Raw genomic sequence first — 24,156 nt, forward strand, 5'->3', positions numbered from 1 at the left:
AAATATACACCCACCCACTCCACCGGATTCATGGGGGCTTCGGTTATAAGGAGAATGCTTTATTTCTAAATCTGGGTAGGTGGTATACAACTGTGCCTTCTCTAATTTTTTTTAATGCTTTTCTCAAACATTTCATAATAAAAATTTTAATGCCACAGTATCTGTATCTTTTGAAAGCCTCATTCACCAGCAGCTCCATCTCCCTCAGATAGCTTTAGAGATGCCAGTGTTAGCTCACCAGAAATGAGGGGAAACGGGGGACTGACGGGCTGAAGGGTCCTGTCATAACAGCCATGCCTGAAGCCTACACAGGTACACGGAGACCGGCCCCCAAGGTATCAAAACACGTAGGAAATTTAAAAAAAAAAAAAAAAAGAACAGGTATGCAGAACATATTTCAATTTCATTTTATACATATACAGAAGGTTAGATATTCTGCAGGAGAAAGAGTTTTATCAGAAACAATGGACTCCACTCCCGCTGACCATTATTTCAATGGACATTTATCAGACATTTGCTCCATGCCAGGCTGGTCTAGAGGCAGGAGGTAATCAGTACAGACACTCTCAATGGAAGGGCGGGGGGGCGGGGGGCGATAAGGACCAGCATGCAGCACGGAGCCCACTGCAATGCATGGAACAGAGCACGGGGAGGCAGCAAGGGCTGGCGGCACCCGGCACCCTCATGGGCCACACTAATAGATGCACCTCCCAGGAAAAAAAAAAATAGACATAGATATAGATACAGTAGAGTAGTATTCATAAAATGAAATGCTGAAAAGTCTGAAACAGTTAATAAAATAGTAATTGATGTACCATAAAAATCACAAACAAAAATTAAGATACTTTATAATAACTGGTATGAGATTTCTCTCCTATAATAAGATTATTCTATTCCATAAATAAGAAATCACACCATCTCACCAGCCCCAACTTAAAGGGGTAAAGAAAAGAGAATAATTTTCTGTAACTCATGTCAGAGTGCCAGTAGGAGGCTAAAATTCTATTATCTCAGGCCCAAATGACTGACATACAATCAGAGCCTTTAGGCAAAGGCCAACTCCTGTGGCTGGAGCGAAAGACATTCCCATGTAAAAGTTAACTCAGCAACTTACTCTTTTTCTGTTCTTACTGCGGTGCTTACTAAACAAGGGTCTTAGAATCAATTCTTTAGAAATCTTCATTTTTTTCCATCCTGAAAAAATACTATTTAGTACAATATAAAATAAAGCCCTTACACACCTACATCAATACCTAAGTGAATTTAAGGTACTTTAGAGATTAATTGCTTTACACGGGCTTTCTCTCCTCTCAGATCCCACAGTTCCCCACTGTAAGAACAATACTACTGCTCACGCCCCTCCTCCCCCCTGCACACACTGGAGAGTTTAAAGGTAAGGGGCAAGACAGATTTGTGATGTTTTGATAGAGCGTGTTGCCATGGAAACGACTGGCTTGTTCCTCATGAAGCACCATGACCTCACTGCAAATGAAAACGGAAAAGGATGATTTCTGAGGATTCGACTGAGAGAAAAATTAATGGCTAGGAAAAAAAGGATCCAAAAGCTAAACACACAATCTGAAAAATACTGCAATGTCAAGCACTGCACTGAAATATTTTCAAAGAACTTTTAAAAGCTCTGACCTTCAAAATAGGACTCCTATAATCAAAAAGAAAAACACAGTTTTAACAAAGGTAAACCATACAAATGACCTGGACCTGTGGTTTCTGAATATATACATTACAACCTCAATCCTCATGGGCTACGAGCGAGCTGCTGTGGCAATGCTAAAAATTGAATCCACATACACCCACCCCGCCCCCCACCAAAAAAAAAGCAACCTTTTTTTTTTTTGCTTTCTGTGGTGCCCTGTTTATACAGCTTATCCCTTATCACACTGACAAGACTGGGAACCACAGCAGATGGTTCCCCCAGACATAATTCTAACAGGTTTTTTGTGCAAACAAAAGATAAAGAAGGCTACAGCAATGATTTACTGATATCTAAAGTTGAAAACTGACAAAACACAAACTAAACTGCTTTTTTTCTTACTGTTTGAACTGTTTATCCTTTAAACTACTAAATAAGATAAATACGGCCAAAATTAAATGTGACTTTAAAACTACAAAACCAAATACCCAGTTTAACAGCCATTAAGTTTTGTCTTTGAGATACCAAAATTCCTAAATCACAAAAAAAAAAAAAAAAAAAAAAAAAAATAGCCTCCATTCCTTTTGCACCAAAGGGGGAAATATTTGTAAATTTTTTGTCTTTTTAAATTCTATTTGGTTGGTTCATCCTAAAACAAACTGTTCATCTGGGCTTTTCTTAAGGAAAATACATTCAAATTGAAAATTCCAAAATATTTTCCCAAGAAAAGCACCCTAAAGAACAAATTAATGGAACCAAATCTAGAATCTTGGTTGTAGAGCTAAAGTCCATTCTATTTCAAAATAATCTACCAACTGAACATAACACCAAATGGAAAATGTCCCAACTACTCAGCCTTTAAGATTAAAGAATGTTTACACACCATAAAACAGAAGCTCCCTCCTGACAATCTAACTGCAAAGAACACTGTTTTTATGGTATACCTGGAAATCCAGGAAGGGCCCCAAATGATAATATATAATGAAACTGACAAGCATCTGAAATAAACTACCCAGACATCAAGCAAAAATACACCAGACAGACCCACAGGGCTCTTTTAATGTAGGTCATGATTGTCAGACCATAGCAAAAACATGGTGACCCTTGATAAAAATTAACCTTGATTATATGTAATCATGCACATATTTTGCTCTGAGTAACCAGACTTCAGAAGCAAATCTATAAGGCTGCAAGAAGCGGATCTTGGTCAGCTCTGAGCTGCTTTTCACCAAAGAAAATGTCTGCCATCATATTTCTATCCATGGAGGAACAGGGGAAGCTTCCACTAAAACAGCCCTGAGGACTCCATCCTACACCAGCTCGGATGGCATCCTCTTACCCCTGAGGGGCATAACATGGTGGTGGGGGGGGGGGGGCAGATTATAGAAGCAAATTAAAAATTGGATCAGGAATAACAGCCCCATTCATCTCTTACATATTAGCTTTGAGTTTAAAAAAAAAAATCAGTCTCTGACTAGAGGACAGGTGGTATTAAAATGCTTATTCTCCAATTAATCCTTGCTAATACAGTATTCTCCAAAATCTTTCAGGACCACCAAAATTCTCCATGCAGAACCAAAATGAATACATTCATGTGATAGTTTATCTACACATAACTAGTTAGTTTGGGTGTCAAAAGCAAACACTAACAAGTCAAAATTGCCAGTCTGAGCCAGCTAGTTGTACTGCCTTCCAGAGTCACAAAGCAGATGTTTGATTGTGCTAGCCAGCTATTACAGGACCAAGAAGGAGACTGTGCTCAAATCAGTGCGAATCCATTACTACTGGAAGAGTGGTGGGTCACAAAGCTCACCTCTGGAGGGCATACATCATTCAATGGAAACAATAGGGTGTTCTCTGTACATCGTTTCCAAATCCAATCTAAAGCCACTGTACCACAGGGAAAGCACATATTTCTTCTGATGTTGGGTATACCCAAGATTCAGAAAATGCTAAGTGTATTAAGTATAATCTAACAGTGGCTATTTGATGTTCTGTATCTGAAACCTAATATAGTGTATTACTGAACAGAAAAATAAATTGCCCAACATAAAAGAAATCAGATTTTTATTTTTACATCAAAACCATGGCATTGACTTTAAGAGGACACACAAAGCATCCTTGATAGAAGAGGTAAGTAAAAACAAGCAATCTATTTTCTTAAACACATACTAGGTTCCCTTCCATCTGCCATCTTTTTATAACATGAAAAGTCCATAGTTGAAATATGTTTGCTAATAAATATAACTTGAGAATTTTCTTTAAGATGAAACTGCAAACATTATGAAAACTGTTGCTCACATACAGCACCAATCACATGCTATTCTCGTTATGGTCACTACACTCTTACTCTCAATAAATATCAAACACTGACAAGCACAGTAAAACACTAACACTGAAATCCATAATGGAAATTTCCAATCTGAAAAAGATCTTAAAAAAAAAAAAAAAAAAGCCATAAACAGGAAACGTGCAACAATGATTTATACAATGTAGTCCTTACAATCCTGAACCTACTGAATGTCATCATATTAGGAGGAAACTCTGGCTACACTCTAATTTAATACTTAAATGTTAATATAATTTCCCCATTACTACATCTGCCATGAATGTTTCTTAACCAATAAAGAACAAGTGGTATGTGAGGAAAATCCTCTCAAGAACATCTTGGTTACATAATCACAAACATATATTACTCCCCACCCCCGCCAATGTTTTTTAAATTAACGTTACATTTTTAAAACTTTGGGATCATTTGACAAAAATAAAGTGAGGCATTAGCTTCATTTTAAAATATAAAAATATAACAAGTTTTGCCTTGCATGGCACAGGAATATATTAAGAAGTGCCAAGTTTACTTAAAATATGCAAAGATTAAGTCCAAAAATAAGTCAAGTTCCTTGGCCACTTTGAAACCTGTGACTGCAAAACCAGGACTAGGTCAAGTTTGTTGCCAACACTACAATGTGGACCCATCTACATGAGTGATAAAGTGTAAGCAAGCACTCGGCACATCTAGGAACACTGCTTCGGAAGGGTTATGACGGAGCCTGCGCACTGGCTGAACCTGAGGTGTTCAGGATTTAACCATTAATTTACTCCATGTGCTCAACAGAATAAATGGCTGCAGGCTGGAGGCAGACCTACCATACCAATACTGAATGCAGACTTCCATGCAGGTTGGTAGTCACTCCAAGTGGCCCTCCGCAGGCACAGAAGGTGCTCACTGGAGCTGAAACTCTGTAATATAGCACTTGCCTACCATGTGCAAGGCACTGAGTTCAATCTTCAGCACCACATATAAATAAAGGTCCACTGAAAACTAAAAATATATTTTTTAAAAAAATTGTGTCACAAGGTCACCTCCCCAAAATAGCTCCCAAATGGGGCTGCCTTGAGGCTGAAGCATGAGGTATGCTAGAACAACCTCTGTCTTTGAGTCTGGAGAAAACTTGCTACCTAGGAACCAATGAATTTAGTTGCTTTAATCAGTGTCTCAGGAGAAGTCAGAATTAAACTGCTTGAAGCTAACCAGGCTGCTCCAGAGCCAACTGCTCTTGAAGCAGCCTACCATCTGGAGCTTCTTTTTAGACCTGGAGGCCAAGTAAGGGTTCCATCTTCATTTTGGATGCCTCACTGAATTTCTAAATTAGTCCTTCCATTTTTAATAACTCCAAATTATTTTTCCATTTTTTAGGAGTATAAATTTCAGTCCTCCTGAATAATCAAAAGCTCAAGATAGTAGACCTGACTTATGCCAAACAGGTTTATTTTCCAAAAACAGAATTCCATCTAACCTTCAGAACATGAAGCAGCTCAAGTAACTACCACCCAGATGCTCAGATATCCTCTGGAACTGCTCTCCAGCGTCGAGGATCTGCCCTTTCCGTTTGTACCTGCCGTAATCTGTAGTGCTTCTTCATTTAAATAAAATTTGTAATACAATCTTCTTTAGAGTTCCCCCCACCAAAAAAATTCAATGCATTGTGTACATAAAAGTAGACAGGTCCCCCCGGATTAGTAATTAATCCTTTCACATTGCTTCACTTCCTCATTATCCACCCAACTACCAGGTAAGTGAACAGAGAGGAGGACAGGTGGACAGAGAGAAAAACAGAGGTCTTCTCACAAGGGGAGACTGTAGTGTTCACTTCTGAATGCAGACCATAACTGGCAAATGATGAATACCTAATAAATGAACTCATAAAGCACCACCCAACATCCACTTTCAACTCATTCACTTTCTTGATGCTAAACAGGTGCTGGAAGATTACACAGCTTGGTTCAGATCCCAAGGCAAATTGGTCAGCCTTGCATGCTCTAGGTCAAGAGATGCTCCTCAACCATTGAGCTTCTTTTTTTTTTTTCTTTCTTCCTTCTCCCTGCTATCTGCAGTGTTGATTTCTTAAGTTCAACATAATTCTGTGGAAATTTAGATAGGCTGCCCCTTCCAGAAACATGGTGGGGAGCAATCCCTTCCCAATGAGGGGCTTATATTTCTGAAAATCCCTGAGCCAATAGAATACATTTTGGGGGAATTTCAAGATCTAGTGGTGAGACAGAACATGCAAGACAGAAGCATAGGGGCCACCTATGGAAGCCCGTATCAACATTTTAACCAAACATCACACCAAATATAAGGACCCTCAGGTGACGCTTTACCTTTTCAGTCCACAGCAATGGCTACTGCACTTGTCAAGTTCTCTAACCATTCCTCACTTTCTACAAAATTCAGCAGTTCCCTGCTACAGTTTCATTCAAAAGCATCTCTTTGAGTTGCAGCAGATAAAATGCATTCTAAAAAGATTTCAGAGTAACTGAACCTTAAGTGCAATCGGCTTTGTTTTATCAGATTCCCGTTCTCTAGGGTCTTGCCAGCCCCAGGACCCTCCAACATAGCTTCATCTCAACTCTGACCCAAGTACGAGGGTCCAGTACCACTCTCCTAGGCTGAAAAGTTCCAACTTCTACACGTATTCTATCAGCCACTTCCCCCCTCTTTAATTCCCAATCCTCAATTTCCTCTTTTCTAAGTCTCAAAAAATGGGCCACCTAGCTACAAAGGAGAAAGCTTTAATCACTCTAAAACTATCTGTAGAAGTAAATATAGTACGACCCACTGGAATCCACACAAAGGAAAACTGCCTGGAGGAGGGGTTCCAATTTAATAGCTATTTTCATATTTGGATAAAGGGGTTTTCCAGACTCAGTAACACCTTTTAAGCTTAAAACACCACGAGCACTCAGCACTCTGGTGGCAGGCAGTTGGTGCCAATTGATATGACATGGTTAGACTTCTCAGTGGCCCAAGATCTGCACCAACAATGAAGTCTAACTGACTCCAACTGTTCCTGGCCGAAGTAAAAGCATTTCCTTGGCAGGTGGCAGAGGAACGATGAGTCAGGAAGAAACACTCCACACCGGCCAGGCGCCTCAAGGAACCACCAGGAAGAACCCCAACGTGAAAAGAACCAATTGAGGAAACTAACAAAGAACAATGTGCCTATTTTATTCCATCACTTCAAACATGAAATGTATACTTACAGGGCCCATGAATCACAGCGCTTGAAAAGCGCCAATAAGGCCACTTACTTTAGTTTTTGAGGCCTTTTTATGAGCCTGACCAAAGAACAACTTGAAGTAGAAAGTGCTACATTTAATTCTTCCAGGTGTTAACTCATGCCATGTAGTGTACCCAGCAGCAAAACTGACAGCAACACAAATGAGAAACCACTTCTGTATAGTTTTGTTTCCCATAAGTGACAAATACTGATACAAATTCATCTAAAATAACCTAATTGAATGCTTACCGTGGTAAAATAAGGGAGTAGTAGGTACTATGAATTCAAGAAAAAAGGGGACTGTCTGCACTCTGGTTCAAGCTAATAGGAGACAAACATACAGTCGGCTGTATAGGAGCTATTACGTGCCAAGAAGAAAGGAGGACAGAGTAGGTCACAGTGGTGTCAAGGAAGAGCACAACCAGGAGGGGTCATGGTAAGGAGGAACAGTTAGAAACGTTCACCACCCCCAGAGACCCCCCAAAAATTGCAACTCCTAATTTTTTTTTTAAAATGCAAGAGTGGGGTGTTACTGGGGATTAAACTTGAGGGCACTCAACCACTGGGCCACACCCCCAGCCCTATTTTGCATTTTATTTAGAGACAGGGTCTCACTGATTTGCTCAGCACCTCACCATGGCTGAGGCTGGCTTTGAATTTGCAATCTTCCTGCCTCATCCACCAGAGCCGCTGGGATTACAGGTGTGTGCCACCACGCCCAGCCCTACTCTCCTTTTAGGAAATCACTCCACTCGGCCTCGCTGGCTACCAAAAAAAGCCATCTGCTAAATATCCTACTTTGCCTCACTTCCTAATTAATACTCGACATCAGAAAAAGTTGTGCAGAAAAGAAACAAAAATCTGAAGGACATTTCAATAGATTAAAATGGATTAAAAATTTGTTTAAATCTGATTTTATCAGCATACCAGTTTGTTTCAGGGATTCAAGTTTAAAACACTGACACATAACAAATCTTTTTTGTTGGTGTCCCTGGGTAGGCTCAAATTCATTAATTTTTAATAGCTATCATTTACCACCTATTCATTAACCACCACCACACTGTAATCCACTTTAGATCAAGAATCACAGGCTCAGAGTCTTTAGAAATATCTCTCTGATCATGTCAGGTATGCCAATTTAAAAATCGCCCCAAGTTTGATATTTGAGTTAACAGTGTCTTTCAAAGCAAAATTAGACCTAAAATTGGGAGACAACAATCTCAAGACAGACATAGTATTACCTCTTTCACAAACAGGGCCAAGACAAAGAAATATTCCTCTTAATAATCATTTTCTATAGAAAGGACAGAAATAATTTATAAGAAAGGGATTAGTCATATTTAATAAATATAAATTACTTCTACTGAATTTTTGTTTTAACAGATTTTTTATATTTGAGTTCTCCTTGCTGTTTTGGGGCTTGGTCTCCTTTATCCCATTTCCACATAAGGTCCTAAATTTCTCAACCACATATTATATACCATTTTCGTACCATGGGGATTTTTAAACACATAAACCTCAAAGTTCAGGAAATTTAAAAATTGGGTGTAATACAGTGGTTTACCTCTTTAAAACTGCCTATGACATCCAGCTTTCATTCTTGTGAGATTTTCTCATTGGCATTAAATTTTTTTTTTTTTTTTTTTTAAATCAGAAGATGTTAATAAGCCCTTGCTTAATAAAACCAATGACCCAACTCCCTTTCCTAATTAAAAGCTGACAGTACTTGGAGTACTTACTATTTGCAATGAATGTTCAGACATAAAAGTCTTATTAAAATTATGTCTATTTTATAATTTCCTCTATTACTAATGCATGCTTAAAGAAATTGATTCTGAGATACATTTTTCTTGTTCTTTTCCAGTCCTTGACACAGACTGGTGAGTGGTACTATGGACTAACAAGCAGATTCAACCAACACAGATGATTGAAATTAAAAAGCTATAACATATTAGCATATCTAGGCCACACAGAGGGTCATGAGGTAAGATCATCAGCATAAATTAACACATCATTACAAGGCATCTAAAAGAGCCAGACCAAATCTGCAAGATAGATCTTTTTTCATAAGGAATATATAATGCTGTTTGATTGGATTTCTTTTAATCACAAGTATTATTTGGAAAAAAAAAAATATAGTGTATTTTACTACTTTAACTCCTACCCCAAGATGCAAACTGGAGAATGCAGAGGACCCAGAGAGGCTCAGGGAGAGTGGGGTGGGAGAAACTGGTGGAAAGCACTTTTGAGATATTTGACTATCTTTGTCATTTTGTGCAGAACAAAGGTTGTTTTTTTTTTTTTTTTAATTACTGAATATGGCCTGGGGTTGTGGCTCAGCAGTAGAGTGTTTGCCAATTATGCTTGAGGCACTGGGTTCAATCCTCAGCAACACATAAATGTAAAATATATTTTGTCCACCTAAAACCAAAACGAAATATTTTTTAAAATACTGAATACATTTTTGCTTTTTCTAATTTCCTTACAAAAATCTGGGGCCATGAAGTCTGGGAACATGAAGCTACCTAGGAAAATACATCATTGTTATTTACCAAATCTGTAGAATTTTACAGCTACAAAAAGAGGGGGCACAATCGCAGACTCATTTCTTGTTCAATCATCAAAACACCACTCAATCTCTACCAGGAATAACTCAAGATGTGGCCTCAGAACTACTGAATGTCACAATACAATCTTTATACTTCTCATGTTATCCCCAGCTCACAGGACCTCTGTCAAATACTGGAAGAAAACATCTAGAAGGCGGTCTTCAGCTACTGAACTATTGCTGAATAATCAAATCCTCTTAATTATGCATTCTTCAACAACTCAGTCACATCACACACATATCACATTACTAACATCAACAAAGGCAGCAAGGAGCGTGAACATTCAAATGTGAGCACACATACTCCATGAACCAAAAACCACCACCTCACTGCCAAGTGTGTTTTCACGTCCCCCGGGTGCGCAGGCACACTCGTGCGTACACACGATAACTGAGGCAGCCCCTCAGAGGTAGGAGGATGGGCTTCTCATGGGATGAGACACAACTGTGCCCAAGGCATTGTATCCTAATAGAGGATTTTTAGAGCAAAAGCTGAATATACAAGTTATACTTTTAAATAAAGGAAATAAAGCACACCTTACAGTATCTTGTATTTCTAACCTTAACCCCAAAACGAGAGTCAAGAATTTTATGCAAGAAGAGGTGGTTTGTGCTTTTCTATTTCTGGTTTAAAAAAAAAAAAAAAAAAAAAAAAAAAAAAAATCACTGGCAAATGCTGTTTACAGTGAAAAAAACAAAAAAAACAACTGCAGATAGTCCTAGACATAGAAATATTTTACTTGTATTATCCTGCTTGGGTCACAAACTGTATTAGAGGTAACATGCTCCAAGAACAGCCAACAGGAGGTTTAAAGAGGAGATGGATTCAGCACATCCTGCTGTATAAATAATCCTCACTTCAAGTCAAATTCGTATTATCTCATTCTTGCATTTCTCACTAGAAAAGCTATTCGTAGAACCTAGGTTCTCCTTTTTAATCACACAACTGCCAGAGGAAAATCAAGCTCTGAAAGGTTTTGCTAAATTTTCAAAGGTACTTTAATATGAAAATGACTTTCCAAAATGGATGAACCTAGGTAGTGTGACCTAAAAGCCACACAAATCATTTATTATGGCTGTTATGTTTTAATCACAGGATTGTTTTTAGAGGCTTAAAAAAAATTAATGGTTTTGCTACACAAAAGCAACTATGTTTTCCATGACACATTAGCTGTCACATTAAGACAAGGTTTTATCATTAATTATGCTGGATTAAACATGAGTTTATGTCTACAAAATGATTGTTAAGTAACTGAATTTCCAAACCATCTCAAAATAAAAATAAAAGTCCTAGGAAACCATACATGAATTAAAGACCCATTTACAAAACAGAAAATTAAATGTAAAAAATATAACCTCAATTTAAGACATTTGCAGATAAGACATCCAACACATTATTTCCTCAAAAAGCAAATTAAAATAGTAAACATGAGTCAACAGTGCCATCTTTTGGCATATTTAGGAACTAAGTTCAAAATATCTTTAATGTGCACAGATAAAGGAGATACAGCAAGAACTAACGTTAGAGTGTCTAAACTTAAGATTAGCTATTTTAACTTATAAATATGTTCAAAAACTATTACCTTGTTTTCACTTCAGTTTCATGAGGTTGTTAGGTCATCATCCCATCTTAACCGGGTTTGGAAAATGTTAATGACTGATGCAAAACTCCCTCAGTTAAGAATGGCTGAACACTACTGGCTCAAACTGCCTCTTTTCAATTTCCAACATTAGTTCATTAGATTTATGTAATGAGCCAAATCATAATTATGTTCCAAGTAATGCACACATTTCTATATTGCGTAAGATTTTGCAAAACAGTTTTATTGTTTTTACAATGTTTCTTTTATACATTTGGCAAGGAAAGATGTTTATGCTTAAACTATTACATGAATACATAAACCCTGACTGCATTCACGTAGCTATTTACATTTTACAAATGCAAAAAAAAATTGTGCAATACAGTATTCCTATCTATGTCGATGAGAGAGAAAACTTTCATGAAAAACTACAGTCTTTCTTTAAAAACAAAAGTCCTTCCTTATGGCTTTCATAATTCACACCTTGTCCAAGTCACAAAAAAACTGCTACAAATGAGACAGAAATGATAAGCGTCCAATACTCTCCCTGCAGCTTCTTTGCTTAATTTCACCTCATGCTGTTGTCCACACACCATTTTCACTGTCTCCCACTTTCACTCTTCAGTGATGTCCTGAGTAGGGTTAGCAGGCCGTAACATTTGTAGTAGAACATTCTCACAGCTCCTTCATTTTTGTAAACCAGCTAACAATTCACAGGGAAAGGAGAAACTATTCCCAGTCATCTATCCTTAGCTTTCATTCAACTATTACTATAAATTTTACTCAAATCACAGTCAAATTCTTTTTTGAGGTTTTAAAATCAAGATTAAACATATGATTTCACCATAAGTTACACAATAATGCAAAAAGATCAGAAAGACATCACGTGAAGACAAAATGGCCATTGAACTCACCAAAAGGGTGACAGCAGAGAGCCCGACGGCAAGCTATACACACATCTCCTCTGAAGCCCAACCCAGGATCAAAGGCAGTCATTACACACTGACTCCAAACTACCTGGTTGGCTGACTGGCCTGAACTTCTTCACAGCACATTTAAGAGAAAGCACAGCATAGACACGGAAATTGGCAAACTAAATGTGATTTAGTGGGAAAACTGAAATAATATCCTAAGATAAGGACCCCAAAGCTTTTCCACCTTTAGGAGGGCTGGGTACTCACACTTAGGAGCAAATCGCATTACAGATCTTTTCTAGGGACTCATTTCCTTCCCCTACTTCTGGGTAGATGAAAATTCCATTTTGAAGGCCCTTAGATTTGTTGTATTCCCTTAGAAAAGAAAAATGTCATTCTCATTCCCATCTTTATACTGGCCGTTTACCAATCACTGCAAGTAACTCAAGTTTTGAATACAAGAAATGCTCCCAGACCTTTTCTCTTTCTGGGAGGTTACAGGAACACAAATTGAAATATATAACTTTACCGTATTAATTTTAAAGGAACATCAGAATTTCTAATACCAAATTCAATCCCATTAAATTGAAAGCAAAATCACTGCTTCCAATTTAATAGGAATGGATTAAACTAGACTTCTGATTACATATAATTTGTAGTCTGTCAGGAAAAGTGATGGTGTAAGGATCTTATCCAAGACATGTCAAGACTGCAGAATGGACTTGACAGCCACCTCAACAGGATGCTCCTGAACACCCCGAGGGACGCGCACACACCATACGTTGAACCTCTTAGATATACTTCAATCTTTCATTATTTTAAAGTTAAAAATAAAGTTATTTCCATACATTATATTCAAATAAGTGTTTTTTACTTGTTCACTAATGCTCACAAACACCCACATTCCGATTTTGCATGAGGAGCCATTTTTAATGATGCCAGCAATATCAGCCAGTGAACACTACATACCCTGACTCATTCATTCTTCAGAAAGGACCGTTATCTTCATTACTGAGGCACAGATACTGTCATCTGCCCAAAATTACATGGCTAATCAATGGCAGTAGTTTTCCAGTCTGGCTTAATATTAACAACTGGTTGACATCTGCTCTTAATCACTGAGCAACAGTGTCTCTAAAATGTCAAAGGTAAAGATGAGCAAGACACAAACAACTCACCATAGGAAAAAGAAAACATAACAGATCAATTACCCTAAAAAAGGAAATGGAGAAAGAGTTACTTTCTCCAAATCGGGGAAAGAGGTGAATGGCAAATGAACAAGTATGATCAGGTTAGGACAAAAAAATAATCATCATCATCACATATTATCACAATTATCAATAAAAAGTCCTTAAATCAGCATAAACACAGCACCTATGGAATTAAAGTCTGATACTATATAAAAATTCTTTGGATCTGGGCGTAGTTGTGTACACCTGTAATCCCAGTGGCTTGGGAGGCTGAGACAGAAGGACTGCAACTTCAAAGTCAGCCTCAGCAACTTAGCAAGGCCCTAAGCAATCTAGGGAGACCCTGCCTCATCTCAATAAAAAAATAAAACGGTCTGGGGATATGGCTCAGTGCTTAAGCACCTCAGGGATCAACCTCTTAGACTAAAGGGGGCGGGAGGCCACCTTAGAAACTCCCACATTTGAGCATCAACAAGCTACGATGGGGCAAAAGCAAGTCCCTGCAGATGCTTGATGTTCAAATCATCTCTCAAATTAGTCACCAAACACAAGTTGGTACAGCAGGGAGGGGCAGCATTTTGAAGTGCAGCGTAATCCATTCTGTTGTACTTTTAAACCTCTTTAACTGGAGTATGCTAGTGCTTCTGAGAATCAATGAGCTCCTCAACATCAAATCCTATGCAAAGGTTGCTATTTCCTATGTGTGGAAGTAACAGTGGTAAAGGGAATAAATACTATCCTCAGACTCAAGAGCCCTGCCTTAATATGATCATATGGACAGTGACCTGACAAGATCTAGGGCAAACAGGGCAACAGAGCAGTGGGCATCAAGCAGCAAGCCAATGTCTTGAATCTTCCTGTACCTGGCTTGCACCACACATGGCAGCAGGTGTCTGCACAGGATCAGGCTGCCTCAGAAAAGGCGAATTTGTCCAATTCTTATAAATGCTGCTCAAAATTTTTGAGGAAAAAAAATAAAGCATCAACTATTTTAACAACTTCTGATAACTTTACCATGAGACTATTTGTGACATGAAACTCATTTTTCAGACAACAGTGCTGACCACAGCAGTGATCGTGTGGTACAACACTGCCATCTATTGTTCAAGAGCTAAAAATCATCGCATCTTCAACGCAAACCATTTCATTTTAAACTGAATGCCAGAAGAGCCAGCAATATCTACATGTTCAATTATCATCCCTGAAGGGTCCCCTGCCCCCCCAGAATTAAAGACGATGTAAGATAATTTTTAAATGACACCTTCATGGTAGCATATCTGCTCATTTTTTTTAAAGAAAATTAAGATTTAATTTTAAATCTTAATAAGGTCTGTATTGAAGTTTATTAATAAATGAACCATCTAAAAATGTTTTATGAAATCTCCAAGAATCATTTGAATTACTCAGTGATTAATTAAATATCAAGCTTCTGAAAATTTATGGGCATGTTGACTTATTCACAAAAATTCTAATACAAAAGAATGTTTTAGGTTGTTCAATTTCAGAAGGCAAGCAATTTTTGAAGGACTAGACACAACAGTTTAATGCTACACAAAGTTTACTCACAAAAATTAACACAAGTATGTGCAAACTGAAGTATTACTACCACGTTACAAAAACTACAAACCAGAAGTGTGAGGGACTGAAAAGGTCAGGCCAAACTTGACCAGGATAAAAAAAATGTTGAGTTCACAAAAAATAAAAAGATGAACTTTTCGCAGAACTTTAGTAGTACAAAACTGAAAGAACATGAAAACTATTAAAATAAAGTAAGCTGGGTGTAGTGGTGAGCCACTCAGGATGCTGAGGCAGAAAGATCACCAAGTTCAAGACCAGCCTCAGCAACTTAGAGACACCCCACCTCAAAAAGGCTGGGTTCGTGGGAGATAGGGCTGTACTCAGTGGCAGAGCGTTCGCAGAGCATATGAGAGGCAATGGATTCAATCCTTAGCACCACATAAAACAAAATAAAGGCATCCTGTTCATCTTCAACTATAAATTTTTAAATTTTTTTTTAAAAGGACTGGGTTCAATCCCTAGTATTAATAAACTTCAATATAGATCTTATTGTAGGAATTTGAATCAGTTTTTGTAATATAAAATATAACTCCTTATATTATAAAAAGCCACTTTTCTCATATTTCTGTGTCATCTTGGACTCACTTCAAAATAATGTCCTTAAAAGGTCTTATAGAAAAAAGGTAAGTTTCTATGTAAATCTGATGTAAACTATATTTAAGAATTTGTTTTAAAAGCACCTTAAAATTTTTTTGAAGATTCATTAGGAAAAATACTGGTCACAATATGCCAACAAATCGATGTAGTATCTTTACCACAGCACTCTTAAGAAACGTATTCATTCAAGTCTATCTGCAGTCACCTAACAATGTCATCACACTTCTTCAAGGTGTACTTATCCCTGAGGCCACAAAGGCCATAGTGAGTTCTCCACAAAGTTATGTATCAGGTAGCAATCAATTATGTGTCAATGGCCTGTTGAATCGCAGCATTTTAAGACCCAACTTTATAAATGGTTTCCTTTACATTTGCCCACATCCTTCCAAATGAAGGGGTCATCGTTAATACACAAAACACACCATGCTCTAATTTTCTTACATTCGTCTCATTGCTGTCTTTGGTTTTACTTAGAAAAATCAAATCTGTTCTGTGTAATTTCCACTTTTAAAAATGTCTTTTAACCTCCATATATTGAGACTCATCTTCCACAACGTCAACCATCTTTTACTTTGTCTATTTCCAATCTGCTTTCCTCAATAAGAGGGAAATGTGGTGTGAAGAGCAAATCCTCTTAACTCAAATTCCTTCTGAGATCACAAAGGGACTTTTCCTGGCTCAGGCTAGCCATTCCAGAACTCCAGTACAGGATTCCCAAATTTCATTCACCTGTAAGACAAGGTCCGGTCAAAAAGAGGCTGCATTTACTCTTTTAACCCTAGTTGTGTACTAGACATGCCACAGTGTCACATGCTAGAAAAGTCTCATCCTACATTTAGATATCTCCAAAGTACTTTCTCTCCCAGATCCCAATACTGTGAATTCTTTTCTTTTTTTCATCCAGAAAGACAAAACCCCTCTAAGACTTTTCTCCTTGAAAGTTGGAGAGAATGGTCAGAAAGTCCCCTGCCACAATTCCAGAGTCACCTCCTGGAACAGTGTGTACCTCCACCACCCTGTGTTACCAGATCCTCTCTAGGCAGCTTGGAATAAATTCTCAGCTTTCTACATGAGAAAGGGGACAAGAACTAGAAATGCATGAGGCTTATGAACGACCTTAGTTCATACAAGTTAATACAGGAAGACTCCCAGGAACCAGGAGAGGAGCCAGCGAGCTGCTGCAAGTCAAGCAAGTGCTTTAAATAACGAGCTCAAGTCTACAGTCTTCCCATACACAGGAGTGTATCTTTGTTCTATATATATCTACAGATATATAAATATCATATAGAATATAGAAATAGAATACAGAAATCTAAGTATATTAAGTAAAAGCTTATAAATTTAGCTTGAATACCCACATAAGGGCAATTTACACACCAGCAGATACAGCTCCTATTTTAAAGCATGAAACATTTTATTTATCTTTATATAACCCTATTACGTCCAACTTTTAAGCCTTAAAACACTGTTGAAATTCAGAAGCTAGACAAAAAAGGAAAAAAAGGAAAAAAAGAATCTCATGAAAAGGGAAGGGAGACCACTGAGGTATAGAAAACAGGAATCAGGGGGAAGGAAGGGTCAGGTACAAGGGTAAAGAGGAAACCAAATTATGCTCCGGGCAGGTGAGAATGTACCACGAGGAAGCCTGTTACGCATGATTATAATTCCCAATAAAAACTTTATTTTTTAATAATGCTAAGATTCAACTACATCTATAAGCTGACTATTTCAGACACTCTGCACGTGATCAGAGTATAATTTATTTCTTCTATAATACCAGATGGATCTCAGAATCTTATAAGGCATCATCTTTGATCTCCAAAAGAAATTCTGCAAATGTACCCTAGCTTATTTTTGTTTGTTTTATTCATTTATTATTCCTTGTGGTGCCAAGGATTGAACCTAGTGCCTCACGCATGCTAGGCAAGCACTCTACCACTGAGCCATGACCTCAGCCCCCCCCCCCTTTTTTTTAGTATACTATTCAACACAAAACTAAATAGCTCATTATCAACACTCGTTACTATTACATATGGTATAATATGAAATCAACACCCAAAATGTCAGGATATTTTTAAATAACTTTTTTTAAGACAACAAAGTTGGGCCTTTATCCTCAAGAGCACGATACATAAAACTTTCAAGATACAGGAGTATTTTTCAGACTGTATGACATGATTCAATATAATCATGGTGAAGATAAAGGAAAAGAAGTTTAAAGAGCAAGTTAACAGCCCTGTACTAAGATAAGCCAATGGTTTTATTCCCACCGATTTCCACAAAAGGTTCAAGAAGAATTTAAAAAAAAAAAAAAAAAAAAAAAAAAATTCAAGGTTTTTCCATGTATTTTTCCACTGGTGATGACTTTGTATTTTTATTAAGGAGGTGGGGATGGACCAGGCAGCTCTCAGCTGACACTACCTTTCACTAAAAAACTCACTTCCAACTCCTAACTCGGCAATGAGAGTAATATGAGCATGCTCCTGTGGTGCAAATACAATAGTATCTACCCCCATTTCCCCTCCCAGGACTGAAAGCCTTCTAATAAAGGGTCACATGTAAGGTTCTCAGGAAGGACAAAATCTCAAAAATGTTGGGCAGCAAAAATTACTCTGATAAAAGCTGTTACTATTGACAGATTTCCGTCTTTTGCACAAAGACAAGGTGTCTAACACAAGAAGTGAGGCTGTATAGGCAGACACACCTGTGTCCAGTGTCAGTTCAAGCATGCGCTAGCTGGGTGAAGTGGCACAGTCCACCATCTTCTCCAATCTCCATCTCACTCTAAAACTGAGGTACCTCATGCCAGTTATGTCAGCCGATTCCTGCAATACACAGTAATGCCCAACACACGCTGCCTTACAACCAAATCAATGCCCCTCCTAGGAATGTATACAGAAATCCTGCCCCACTGAGAACTGCTCTGCCCAAGATAAGCATAACATGCCTTAAGCTTCTCAATTAGTTGCATTTTAGAAGCTGGAGTCTACTGCTTTCTCACTTTCCACAAAATTAACTTATCACTGTATTTTATCATAAAGGTAAACTCAACATATTAGTGTGAGACTGGGCGTGGTGGCACACACCTATAATCCCAGCAGCTCAGGAGGCTGAGGCAGGAGTATCCCGAGTTCAAAGCCAGCCTCAACAACAGCAAAGCACTAAGCAACTCGGCGAGACCCTATCTCTAAAATACAAAATAGGGCTGGGGATGTGACTCAGTGGTCGAGTGCCCCCAGTACTTAAAAAAAAAAAAAAAAAGTACGGGAGAGTACTCAAAAAAAATGATTAGTCTGAAATGTCAAGGTTGCCAACTCTTAAAGAATACTGACATAAGGAGGCAAAATCTGTCACTTTTTAAAAACTACATACACTCCTACTTTATGTGCAACAAGCATGATTTCTCTAAACACAAAAGGATTGCTCTAACATCCTTCAAATTCTGATGACTAGTGTGGTTCTTGGATGTTTTTCTTGTGCAGACTTTTCCATACAGATATCCCATTGACCTCAGTTAAAAAAATTTAATGGTACCTCAAGTTAAATGGTCTGAACTAAAGAACATGCTATATTAAATCACTCAATTTTAGTAACTTCTATACCCAATAAACTAGTATTTACTTGTTTATGAAGAGAAATTTTCCTTAATTCAAAAACACAAGATGCTACATTCTCACTTGACATCATTGCAAAGTATTCAGAAGATACAGGTCATAAAAATGCCTTTAAAAGACAGTAGGTCCTGCTACCATACTGTACAATGGAAAAATAATTATGAGCCCGAGATTTACTAAAATAATTTCTAGATTTGACATGGAATCTGAGGCTTTTCCTTTGCCAAAAACCAAATAAACTTGTCTGCTAGAATCCACGGCTAGTTCATTTCACATCTCTACACCTCCTAGACCTGTGACATGTGACAGGTTCAGAGAACATTTACTGAATGAATGAACTATATACAACTTGTACAAAAAAACTATCAAGAATTTTAACAGCCAGCAATTTAAAATGATTGTTTTCTGGAATGAAGGGATTCCAAAATGAACAATTCTGACTTAGCTAAGCTTGTCCACAAATATTTCATATGCATTGCACACGTTATTCTCTTGTTTATGAGGTAGGGCCTCAGTGTCCTTGAGATGGACTTTTTCCCCCCACTAACCAAATACGAGTACTATCATTCACAGCAGGTAACTAAAAACTACACCTAACACAGCTGTATCTACCACAGCCATATCCAAATGAGAGTGATCCCTGAAGTAGTCACCTTGGAAGACTGAGCCTTTATTTCACTACTGGGTTAGGGACTGGTGACAAATTCTTTAAAGTAATGTTGTTCAACACATCACATACCTCACTCACCAGATCTGGCCTCTGACCTGACTACTGTTAACACTAAATATACTCTCAAAATATGAAATTTGCCACCAATGACCACACCAAAAATAATTTGCCAGTATCTCCAAAGGAAAAATTCAAAAGCAATAACGAAAGCATTACAGGGAAAACAGTGGCACCCACAAAAGTGGTTTACTTGAAGAATACATTCCTGGAATGTGTGCATTCAGAGCATACTTCTTAAAAAAGCAATACTATCTGCAGGGGAAGTTTTACTACTTCTCATGATTCTAATTTAATCATGTTTCCATGCATCCACAATATCCTGAGTTTTAGGGACTAATATCATTTCTCCTCTAAGTTTCATTCTTTGAGATGAGAGGTAAGCAAGCACTGTTTTCTAATACTTAATCCAAAAGATATGAACCAGCTTTTTCTTCAAAACCAAAAAGTTCGAAAATAGCAGCCAACTTCCCTGAGCCTTTATGAAGTTTTACTATGAATTATTCTCAACTCACAGTAAAAGCAACTTCAAGTAACTACCCACACAACTGTTCTTTGCAAAATAGTGCAAAGATCTGTAACTGGCAATTGAGAGCTAATTTTGATTTAATTTTCTGTGTATTCTTTTCAATAATCTCTGTATACGTTATAAATAGGTACAAAATGTAGATTATGCATATCAATTACACATTTGCTATTTTAGGTCCACATTTTATTAACAAAGACAAATTATTAATTTCTATAAACTCTTACTACTCCATAATAATGAAACCAACACAGACATAGGTAATCCAGAACTCATTTATCTAAATAGCAGATCTACAGAGAGCTGTGGTGGAGCTCAATGCCTAGAATCAGCAAGTTCGAGTTCAATTCTAAGTTCCACCACAAAAAAAAAAAAAAATAATAAGATTTCATTCCAAGTTCCTAACAGAAGTGATCTGGTTTGTATTTCCTAGGCCTCGAGCACCTGGACCAGTGGAGGAAGCAGTCCTGCAGTCTGTTACACATCAGCCACCTCAGAAGGAAAGACGGACTGTGAGCGTCTGCAGCAGGCACAGTCAACAGTATGATTATCGCAAACAAGTGTAGATAATGCAAGTATGTAAGAGTAACATACTCATCAGCAAAAAAGAAAATTTTATATTCAAACAACTTTTTAAATATTCCCAAATAAAAAATCAAAATTATGTGTGCAAAGCAACGATTAACATTCTTAAACATATGAGGACTGTTCTTTTATACAGAAGACAGCCATCATCAGACCAAACAAAGGGACTAAATTTAAATCAAAATATATTAAGTCAACATGTGATATCTTTTTAATGTATTAGGCTATTTTCTTAATAATAAAACCATACCATTGGAATGTGTTAAGGCATGCCCAGAGTAAAAACTACTAATGAATACAATATTTTTTTTGTTTTTGTTTTTTGGGGTTTTGTTGTTTTGTTTGGCAGTAATGGGGATTGAACCCAGCCCCCAGCCAGGCACACTCTACCACTGACCTACATCCCCAGATCCTTTTATTTTGTCCTAATCACAAGGAATCAGACAAACTCGGAACACTCTACTAAATAATAGGTCAGTTACCTTAGAAGTGTCAAGGTAATGAAAGAAGAGGAAAAACAAAAATGGAGAAACTGTCACAGATTCAAAAGACCAAGGAGACATGACAATAATGTAAGGTGGGACCTGAACTAGACCCTGGAACAGAAAAAGTAGTTAAAGGAAAAACTGGTAAGACTCTAAAAGGCTGTGCAGTTTAGAGAAGAGTACTGCAGGAGTGTTAATGTCCTAGTTTATTAATTACATAACAGTTATGTAAGGTGGCAACACTAAGAGAAGGTGGGTGAAGGGCACACGGGAGCTCTCTGCAGCTTGCTACTTCTCAAATTCTAAACTTACTTCAAAATAAATGTATATATTTTAAAGTAACTTTAAAGATCCTTAGTTTTCTAGGTATAGTAGCTATCATTATTTTGCCTTAAAATCATTACGTTATGCGAAAATACCTGTCGATTGCTGCAACCAGACTCTTTGAAACCTGTAACAGACTTTTAATACATTACAGAACACATTACCTGTAATTTTATAGCCATAAGCAGCTAGCTGTCCAGCCATATATTCTCCATCTGAATTATTATGTGAGCAACCCCATGTTCGTATCCAAATTTTCTGTATGCCTGGAATAGTGCTGTTTTAAAAAAATAAATAAGCAGTCTCATTAAGTGTTTTTAAAAAAAGGTAATGGATGATTTCAGAGCATATTACACAAAAAAGCAAACTACAATTAATTCACTGGCTGTTCATTAAATGCACCAATTAAAAACCTGTTACAAGACGACTAATCAAGATAAACCAACCACAAAAGTTCAAGAATCTCTACGTTAAAAAAAAAAGTGTTTGAATTTTTTTTAAATATCTTTTAGATGTTGATGGACCTTTTATTTTATTCATGTATTTATATGTGGTGCTAAGAGTCGAACCCAGGGCCTCACGCATGCTAGGCGAGCACTCTACCACTGAGCCACAACCCCAGCCCCTCTGATCTGTATCTTTTTTTTAATCATTATTTTTTAGTTGTACGTGGACATACCTTCATTTTATTTTTGTGTGGTGCTGAGGATCAAACCTAGTGGCTCACGCATGCTAGGCGAGTGCTCTACCTCTGAGCCACAACCCCAGCCCCCTGAATTGTGCTTTTAAATCCTACTACTGACCATACTACCATTAATTTAACTTCTAAAAAAATACACACAATAACAGCACAGAAACTGAATCTAGCAGCAATAGCAAATGAAATAATATATCTTTTCAGACTCCTACATATTAGCTGCAATCATTATCTATTTTAAAAATGAACAATTTAATCAAAATTAAAAACTGTCACCCTACACCATTATTAAAAGTATTCCATCTAGGTGTGCTGGCACACACCCATAATCCCCAGCGACTTGGAGGCTGAGGAGTACAGGTTCAAGGCCAGCCTGGACAATTTAAGAAAACCCTGTCTCAAAATTAAGAATAAAAAGGGACAGGGTAGAATGCAGCTCAGTGGTAGAATGACCCAGGTTCAATCCCCCATAGTGCAGTTTTTAAAAAGTACTCCATCTATAAAAATAGAGTTTAAAATGTAATATTTTTAGAAAGGAAAAAAAGAACTTATGTTACTTTAATAATTTCAGGTAAAAAGAAACTACCTTAAGGATGTGTTCAGGACAAATATTATAAACTTCAGTCATAAAATAGAATTTATAAGTTTAAAAATTGCTTAAAAGCTTAATGTTCCAGACAAAAATAATCAACTATATTAAAACTCTCTCAACAATACGCTGAACAATTATAGAGCTCCTTAAAATCTTACAATTTGGCAATCCTTCTTGGCAATGTTGCATTAGAATCTTACTGACCACGGTCCCACCGTAACAGTGGAAATGGTAATAACTCTTGTGCCCAATGCCTTAGGCTGGTCTGTAAGTATTCACTATCAAAGATCCAAAACACCTCATAAGAATCACAAATCTCAATAAAAATTTTAATTTACAAGTACCACAGAATTACATACCAATTGCAGTGAAAGAGGTTTCTATTGTTCTGGGCCCTGCCATCCAAGAACATCCAACTGGACATCCTTTTCTTTAACCAATCACCTTGCCTTGCCAAATTCAAAGCCACTGAAATGGGGGGTGGGGGTGGGGGGACCCTCATGTTTCTACCAAAAGTCCAAAGAGCCCAAAAAAGAAACCCTATGCAGATCACACAGACTAGTCCTGCCAGCATCTTGCCAGAAATTAAGCTGCACACAATTCCAGGAAAGCTTACCTGTCACTTGGCGGGCCGTTCTCTTCCGAGAACATCTGGGTATTGCGCCTTCGCACTTTCGGAACAACCTGCCTTCTTGAAGAATGTCTGTCTTGTGGCTTTGAATCTTCCTGGGACACAATGTCTTCTATGTCATCCAGCAGGGTATCACAGGATGCAGAAGGCATCTTTTCTATCACAAAGTCATAAACAGCACAAGCTTATGAAATCTACTTAACACGACATCACCTATAAAAAATTTTTCAGCAAACTAATCAAGCCTGTTAAGTCAATTTCAAGTTTAGAGAAAATGCAGGGGATCAACACAAGGA

General features: G+C 37.5%; 1 protein-coding gene across 8 annotated transcripts in view; it reads right to left on the reverse strand.

Moving 5' to 3' along the window:
* Positions 1–24,156, reverse strand: part of LOC124075612 (threonylcarbamoyladenosine tRNA methylthiotransferase) — a gene marked incomplete at its 3' end in the record, with an annotated part of 342,895 nt that overhangs the window by 309,552 nt on the left and 9,187 nt on the right. For 6 of the 8 annotated variants that reach the window (XM_046419132.2, XM_046419129.2, XM_058571219.1 and 3 more), the window contains 2 exon segments: positions 22,105–22,217; positions 23,846–24,017. In XM_046419132.2, coding sequence (XP_046275088.1) covers positions 22,105–22,217; positions 23,846–24,012 — 280 coding nt within the window. 8 annotated transcript variants of the gene reach the window in all.

The sequence above is a fragment of the Marmota monax genome, unplaced genomic scaffold, assembly GCF_021218885.2.
Source record: "Marmota monax isolate L192 unplaced genomic scaffold, Marmota_monax_Labrador192_F-V1.1 WCK01_AAM20220418_F8-fsc00259, whole genome shotgun sequence".
Taxonomy (NCBI): Eukaryota; Metazoa; Chordata; class Mammalia; order Rodentia; family Sciuridae; genus Marmota; species Marmota monax.